An 8,717-nucleotide genomic window follows, 5' to 3' on the forward strand; every position below is an offset into this window, starting at 1 on the left:
AATTTCTTATGCCGACTCACAGTATATCAGAACTATGGTGGGGAAAATCATGATGCAGAAGGGATAACTATAACTGTAAAGCGCTCAGCACAGTGTCTGGCCCCTAGTAAATACCACATAAATGTAAGCTGTTATTAATGTTATTTCTACCACTACCACCACCACTGCTGCTGCCGCTGCTGCTACTATTACTACTACCACTGCTGCTGCTACGACTACTTGGGACAAGACACTTCCCCCTTCTAGGCCTGTTTCCTCATCTGCAATGTGAGGGGGTCAAAACATACGACTCCTAAGATTGTCTCCACACTGAACTCTCTGCTCCCAGTCCCCTCTGTCCCACTAATTCTCATCAGCCTCCTCCTTTTGCATCTTCCTCCCACACCATCAACCCAGGGGATAAATCTGATAGGACTTGGCCAAAAAGAACAAGAAATCCAAGCTCAAAAAACCTCCATTAAACTTTATTTAAAAAGTTTCTTTGTGTAGATTTCCCAAAAACAAAATAAAAATTAGATCCCTCCCTCCCCATTTTTTTATTCTATAAAACACACAACATCAGAGGAATGCCAAGGACATTCTACACCAGGACTTTAAAATCTGTAACTGAGGCATAGGGCCCAGCAGTGCATCCGTGCGAAGTCGTTTTCTTTGTTTCGAGTTACGTTACTTCTGCGCAGAACATCGACAAAGAGAAATCAAATGGAAATATAACCAGGCAAAACTACACCAAGCTGATCCCCATGGGGAGAAACAGCTCCTCCCCCGAGGCTTCCCCTCTCCAGTTAGCCTGGTTAGGAAAATGATGAGCTAAGCAGGTCAGGCTAATACAGCTGCGGGGAGTCAAGCGGCTTCCTGTTGGAGATTTTCCACGAGCCCCAATGAGTGGAATCCCAACCTCCACTGGAAATGAGAATTGGGCAAACTGGTCATGAACAACACTGCTGGGGGGGGGGGGCTGCATTTCATAATGTGGAAGGGATAGGCTATAACCCCCTGAAGATAAGAGTACTCGGTCCACAAACAAATTTAGCACCATATTGATAGGTCATGCAGCAAAAAATTAAAAAAACAAAAAAAACAATTTCCTTCAAGGTCTGCTCATAAGGTAAAGCACGAAATAGTACAGTGCACGGTCTTGTCTACCCATAGCTTCTACGAGGGCTAGTTGGGAATAGCTGAGTCCTGTGCTTCTAGAAGAGGTATGTGTTAACCGTCTATCACGGTTAGGTTCCTATTGTTGAAATGACTCCAGGATTGATGTGTGCTGTGAAGATGAGAGAGAGAGAGAAAGAGAGAGAAAGAGAGAGAAAGAGAGAGAGAGAGAGAGAGAGAGAGAGAGAGAGAGAGAGAGAGAGAGAGAGAGAGAGAGAGAGAGAACACATGTTATTGAACAAACAAGGGAAATCATTTTTTGATTATGAAAATTAACTTTAGAAGTATCTTTAATCTTATTGGAGCCAGAACTAGGGTGGAGCAAAAGGGCTATTCCCAGAGCACAGAAATTCAAAGGGTGCAGATAACACTTCAGCAACTAGAATATGGATTTAGCACCCAGTTTGTAAGAATAATTAGCCAAAGTGGGGATGGTCTGCTACTTCCCCTCACCACTCCCACTTAACCAAATTTGTCTTTAAAATGGAATTTTTTCTTAATTTGAGGGGATTTTCCATGCTGCTTGTACATTTTGTAATGTATGCCCCATGGGTCAGAATTCACAGTGATGACTCCAAATCTGAGAAAAGGTCGTGAGAGGCTGAATTTGGGAGCCTGTACTTTGCACTGATGACAAATCAACAGAATGTGAAAAACACAGGATTTGGCTCCAATTTGGTTCAAACTGGGCTCCAATCCCAGGTCTCTTGCTTTCAAGCTTGGTGCTCCTGGCCCAAAGGTCCCATAGGAAGGGCTTACTGCATAAGAGTATGTTGGATGACACCAGCTCGGATTTATTTCCCCAGTAATTGGCACAGGGACTTACCCATTGTCAACAGTTAATGTTTTGGTAAATTTTAAATGAATTGATTTTATGGCCAGAGTTCCCATTTTAGGGGTCACATACTGAAAATGTTTGGGGGAATGTTACGCAAGCTCATCCTCTGGCCTCCCAGGGCTTACTGCTCAGTGCCTGTTTGAGCAGGGTCAGGGATGGAAAGTGATCATAGGTACCCCCTACTGGCAACCAATCAATCAACATGCCCAGATTAAGCACCATACTACATGCCGGGCTCTGTGCTTGATGCTAGGGAGAGAAGGGCAGAAAAGAGGAAAATTCCTGTCTTCAAGGGGCTCCCATTCTATTGGGGTAAAACTACTGACAAATAAATGCAAATATGCACACAGAATAATCACAAATGTATGCAGAAGGTCATGGGGGAAGGGTATCAGCAGCTGGGAGGACCAAGACAGGCCTCAGCTAGAAGGTGACCAGTGAGCAGAAGTTAAAAGAAAATGGCAGAGGTGGGGAAGGAGGGCATTTCAGGCAGGAGAGGCAAAATGAAGGGTTTTCTGTACAGAAACAACCCAGCCTCTGGAAAGGAGAGTGAGGAGCCTGGAAAGGGAGGCTGGGGTCTGGTTGTGAATGACTCTGAAAGCCAAACAGAAGAGATTATGTTTGTTCATAAGGCACTAGGGAGCCACAGCAGATGATTGAGTGAGGGAGCAGATCCTTAGAAAATGAAGGAAGAGTTCATGGGGTTCCTTTGAGGGAGAGCTTGCTTGTAAATGCCTTAACTTTGTTTTCTTTTGCTCTCCGTGATCCACGACCTGAAACCAGGGCAGCATCAGGACTGTGGACAGGGCCAGTCTCTGAGGAGGGGCCTGAGTCAGTGCCACTCACCAGGCAAACAGGCCTTTTCACAGTCAGACTGAGTCTCGAAGTTGTTGCCGTTGCTGCCACAGCCGCTGTACCAGAACCGGCCACAGCTCTTGGTTTCAGGGTCATAGAACCACTTCAGGTTGAACTTCCGGCAGGTCCCGATTTCCTTGGGACGCTTGCAGACATCTTGAATTCAGAGAAGAGGAAACAGCATCATGGCAGTGTCTGGGAGGTGGCCACAAGGACCCAGGTGTCAGGGCTCCCCCAGCTGGGGAGGCAGTAATGAAAGGAAAGAGGAGAAGGGAAGGGGAGATGAGCAAGGAGGGAGGAGAGGAGGAACAAAGAGGAGAAAGGGAAGAAAAGAGAGGGAGAAAGGGAGAGGGGTGAAGGGAGAGGAAAGGAGAGGAGGGGAGAGGAGAGGAGAGAAGGGGCAGAAGGAGAGAGTGAAAGGGGAGAGGAAGATGGAGAGAGGGCAGAAACAGATGGGAGAAGAGAGGAAGAGAGTGTGGGAAAGAAAAGAGGAAAGGGAGGACAGAGAAAGGAAGAGAGAAGGAAGGAGAAAAGAGGAAGGGATAAGAACAGAAGAGAGGAGAAAAGATAGGAAAAGAGGGAAAGAGAGGAGAGGGGGAGGGGAAAAGAAAGGAGAGAAGACAGAGAAGAGGAGAAAGGCAGTTTTCTTTCTCTTTATAAAGTCCCAGGCCTTTCCTCAGGCCACCCCCACAACCTCCAAGAAAAAGCTGGGATTGTCAGAGCTGAGAAGCAGCAGCGCCGCCTAACCCCAAATACCCAGTGAATGGCTCTGAACCGGAACCAGGTTCTGGGAAAAACACAGGAAACCTCTGAAATGAGGAGGGCTTAGGGTCTCTGTGGAGCTTTTAGTGCAAAGTTACATGAAGACCTGAAGATAAATACTCATCAGTACAAAATCCACAAAGACACACACACGCACATGCACACACATACATCACACACAAACGCACCACACCACACATACACATGCACCCCACACACACCACACACCAAACACACGCACACACATCACACACCACACACGCACACACAAATGTACCACACACCACACACACTCACACACCACACACACATCACACACACGCACACACCACACATGCACACACGCACACACAAATGCACTACACACACCACACACAAGCACGCACACACACATCACACACACGCGCACGCACATGCGGAAGTTATTCCGAAGTAGGGGGTATTTTCCTCTAACCAAGGCAGGCCTTTTGGCTGTCTCATCAGCCCCTTCCTGAGTAAGCCACCCCCTGATCGATCCTCCAGCATCCCAAGTCGCTGCAGAGAAAACTGTGAAGCTCCCGGTCCCTGAGGAAAGACGGGGTTCTTTGGTTCCTCAGCATTCTCCTGACGATCTGATCCGGTGCTTTCACTGTTTCATCCTGGCTGCCAGGAACATCCCAGGATAAATGAGCACCAAGATGTCTGGCAGACTTCTGGGAAACCCACCCCAGCTTGACCGTGCAGAAGGAGAACCGAGTGAGATCCAACTTCCATCCCCCGTTTACCTCCACCTCTGTCGTGCCCCCCTCCCCCAGTTCAGAAGGCGTCCTCACCAGGAGACACCAAAAGTAGGTGACTTGTTTCATTCTCAGAAGCAGGCCCTGAAGGTCAGGAGAGGCTCAGTAGGGCACAGATCCCTGACCAGGAAGTGGGTTGGAAGTCACCCCAAAGGCCCCCTGAGACCCAGAGACAAGGGTTCTCCAGTCCAGAAGGAGCCTCAGCAATCATCCAGCCCAGCCTGTAACCAAATAGGGACCCCCCTCTAAAATAGCCCTGCTTGAAGACCTCCAAGAGAGGGGAGTCCCTCCCTCCAGCAGAAGCCCATTCCATTTTTGAACAGCTCTCTCTTTTTGGAGGTTTCCCCTCAATCAAGCCTAAATACACCCCTTTGTGACATCTGTCCATCTTTCCTGATTCTGCCCTCTGGGGCCAAGCAGAATACACTCATCTCCCCCCCCCCTCCATGGAGACCAGCCAAATACTTGAAAGCAGCACTTTCTCTGTAACAAATTTGGGGCTGTAGGTACTTCTGTGTCCTCTCTGAAATGGATCTGAATTTTCAGACATAAATCTGGGATCACTACTGCATGGGTCTTGGACACAGCAAGGGGTAGACTGACCTCTCCTTCCTGTCTGTCTGGAATCAATGGAAATGGTAGGGAAAGAAGACCATGAACCCCTCACCTTAGAAAGCCTTCTCTGGCTCTTTAAATAGATGGGTTTTTAAGAGCCCATCTTAACTGCCTGTTTCTGATGGATGAAACATGTGTAGTAGCCAAGGAGAAATGCCTTCCTTAAATGGAAGAGAAATGGATCAGGAGGCAGGAAGGCTTCCCCAACATTGGCCCTGGTGTCCTAGGAGGGACTTGAGGCTGGAATGAGAGCCAGAAAGGGAAGAAGGCCCGTCTCTGTGCAAATCCCACTCCAGAGATTCCATCCCAGATTTTGGGAGAGACATCAACTGGCTCAGGTATCTGCAGGAGACCCTCAGAGCTCTCTAGCCTGATGCAACCTGGGCAGCCATGAAGCCATCTCTTCTTCATGTAAACTCTACATGTCCTCCTGAGTTGAGATGCCCACCAGGCCTAAAAGCATCAGACATCGACAGTGATTTCTGACACCAGCCAGTGTTTTAAAACCATCAGTCTCTGAGTACACTCTTGGAGTCAGAAGCAGTGTGACTAGTGGGAGAGGGCGAGCCTTGGGGTCTAAGACCTGGATTTAAAGCCTGCCTCTGGCACATCTTCACTTTTTGGGGCCCCTGACAAGTTTCTATGACTTTAAGTTAGGGGGGAGTTACTAATCTATATTGGCAGAGAGAATTTCCATATTGGAAGTTCTCACTATGAAATCATAATTCTCTACCAAAACTAGAAAACAAATTTAAATAATTGGGGACAGAGAGAGAGAGAGAAGATTTCTGGTCAATTTATAAACATAGCTACATTTGTCATTAGTTTTAGGGCTCCAGAAAAATTACTATTTCTTTTCATTTTAAACTTAAAAAAAAAAACAAGTAAGAGCATTTACACAAACATTTCACAGAAAGAAAAGTGTGTGCCTGGATCTGTGAGTCTCTGTTAGGCTGAGCTTGCTTTTCTTTGTCAGTATGTAATAACTTGAGCCTGATCCTTTCAAAGCTGTCCTGCTGATCTGTGCTTCCTTCTGGCCTCTCTGTTCTTCTCTCCTCATACAGAAACAAGAATGAAAGCAAAGCTTTCCTTTATCTTGATCCCGACAGAAGTCAGATTAGAATCTAAAGGGCTGGGATTTGATTTCTGACTCTGCTGTAAACCATAGGAAAGTCATTGCTTTGTGCCTCAGTTTCCTCATCAGTAAAATGGGGATCACAATACCCAAAGCACTGGCTCTATGAGGCTATTTTGAGACCTGAGTGAAATCATCTCTGTAAAGTACCTTACCAACTCTAACATGCCGCATGAATGTCAGTGTACATTACCTGGGTATGAAGAGGAACCCTAGGATACCAGACAGTTATTGTTTGGCAGCCACCTCCAAAGGACACCAGACTAGAGAGGAGTTCACCTTGTCATGCCCCTTGAAGGGAGGAAACAAGCCACCTGATAGTTTCTTACTTTCACTAATGATGCTGGTTAACTAGGCACTACGCTTAATTGTTTCCACTTACTTAAATTAAGTTTTAGCAGCCTGTGATTGTCCCACCCTAGTTACAGCTCTTTCTCCCTATACTTTATTTATTCATCCATTTCTTCCTCAGACTTTCTCCTTATAGATAAGATGGGAGCAATCATTGGAGTTTTCCCTGATCTGCCAGTCTGGGTGATTTCCTGCAGAGTTGACCCTGAACCATGATGAGTCCCATACCTGAGCTCCTTGCTAAAGGAAATGCATGGCCAGAGTGTGCTGGCTGGTCCACACAATCCCTGTCACTGGGGACAGTGTTAAAAATGACTGCTGACCAATAAAGATTCACCCAGGCAACAGACTTTACTAAAAGCAATTTCTGTTCTTGCCCTCTCATCTCTTCTCATTAAGCAAATAATTTGGGACCCTTCCAGCTCTGCCTTACACTTTTAGCAAGGGTCTGGAGGGGTGCTCTCTTCCCTCCTCCCCCCAGGCATCACACACACTTCACCTCGAGGACACCTGCTTGTCAAGGTGAGCCTGAGACTGACCATCCAGGGCGTGGCTGCCTCTTCTGCTTGGCATTTCTTTCTTTGAGCACAAGTGACAAAGCAGTGATTCTAGGGGAGGAGCATTTCCAGTCATCATTAATCTGATCACAGGATCCTGATTCATGAATAGACCAGGCTGGCTGTCTCTGTCCAGTGTCCTACCTGATCTTCCTCCTTTGTTACTCATCCCACTCTAAATCATGAAGACTGGCTGAGCACCTCATGGTTTGGTGCCTTAAAGAGAGACAACGGATGTGCTGCTAAGTTAGCAAAGAGGGATAACCTGGAGGTGAAGCAAACAGAGTTCCTGGGGTGGAAGCAAGAATTAATGGGGATGGGAAACATCTTGGCTCCAATGACTTAGCTTTGAGAGGGCACCAGTTCAGAGCATCAAGGCGCCTCCCTCTGAGGTGATCAGGAAATTAAAAGAGAAAAAAGTAACCTGATCATTCCTTCATCGCCCCCCCATTGGTAAAGCACGCTGTAGAAATGCCTGCATGGTCAAGCAGCCCAAACAGGGGGTGACAGTAAAGGTGAGATCAGCTCCACGTGAAGCCAATGATGCAGCAACCACTGCCCATCAAGAAGAGATTGTTGTTTGGCTCTTGGAGCTTCTGTAGAGGCAGAGAGAGTTGAGGGGGAGCTTCTGGAGGGGACGGTTAATGAATGGCAGGTCCAAAATTTGAGGATGCCACATGCAGCAGCATGGGCTGCCCTGGGTGGGGGGGGGCGATTACATGGTACTGTGCATTTGTAAAGCACTGGGCTTCTGTCTCAAGTCTATTGGCCATTGTGCCATGTCTGGGCACAGCTCTACCTGGTGTGGTCAAAGAACCACTAATCTGACAGCCCTGGCACTGTCTGCCCGTGTCAAAATCCAAAAGACAGGGATCTGTTCGACCTGAATTCCAAAAGGCACAAAAGGAGCGGGGAGCCGAGGGAATGGACCAAAGAAAAGGTGGTTGGTTGCTTGGGGTTTTCCACTATTCTAATTGTGTTCTTTTGCAAACCACTTTGAGGTGCAAAGTGAAGAGGAAGTGGTTGGTGGTGGATGGAGTCACCAGGCAAAGAATCCCAGGGTTTTCCACAGTGGACAAATAGAGTTTCTGAGCTAGAATATAGTTTTCCTCATCCTTCTTTGTTTTTTTTTTAGTGTAAAATACATTATTAGAAAAAGTCACCCTTCTTTAAAAAGATAGATTTGTCAGATCTTAGAATTCCATTTAAACTGAAATGCATTTAAATCTCAAAGTAGATGAAGCAGCACTGTTGGTTGTATATAGGGTCCCCTCAAATAGACTGTAAGCTCCTTGATGGCAAGGCCTGTTTGGCTGTTGGGTTTTTTTCTTTTGTATTTTCAGTACTTAGCACAGGGGTTGACACACAGTAGGCATTTAATAAATGTTTGTCGATTTCATTCATTTGTTTTTTCTTAATTAAATGTGTCCATTTTTATTTCAAGAATCCCAAAATCATTGTCCAAAGAGGCTTCCTTGGGAGGTAAATGGGTGTTAGAGTCTGTGAAAGGAGGAGAAGAAATAAGCTTCCTATTTGGTTGATTTGGTCTCCCAAGCTCCATTAAGGAAGCTCCTGGGTCCAGGGCTGCAAGGGCCATGTAAACCAACTCACCCTCTTCTGAGGTCCAGGGAGATGAAGGAGCCAGGGTCACACACGTAAAGGTACTGAGCCAG

At 46.7% G+C, this 8,717-nt stretch overlaps 1 protein-coding gene across 1 annotated transcript in view; it reads right to left on the bottom strand.

Moving 5' to 3' along the window:
* Window positions 1–443: 443 nt before the first annotated feature.
* COL6A3 (collagen type VI alpha 3 chain) overlaps window positions 444–8,717 on the bottom strand; it is a 98,735-nt gene continuing 90,461 nt past the window's right edge. Inside the window, exons 43-44 of the mRNA XM_069103147.1 lie at window positions 2,840–3,004; window positions 444–1,267 (exon numbers count right to left, since the gene is read on the bottom strand). Of these exons, the coding sequence (XP_068959248.1) occupies window positions 1,227–1,267; window positions 2,840–3,004 (206 nt within the window). The 3' untranslated portion in view covers window positions 444–1,226. The remainder of the gene's footprint in view (window positions 1,268–2,839; window positions 3,005–8,717) is intronic.

This window comes from Petaurus breviceps, unplaced genomic scaffold, assembly GCF_028583685.1.
Source record: "Petaurus breviceps papuanus isolate PSGF00001 unplaced genomic scaffold, PetGlider_PUasm1.0 567, whole genome shotgun sequence".
NCBI classification, from domain to species: Eukaryota; Metazoa; Chordata; class Mammalia; order Diprotodontia; family Petauridae; genus Petaurus; species Petaurus breviceps.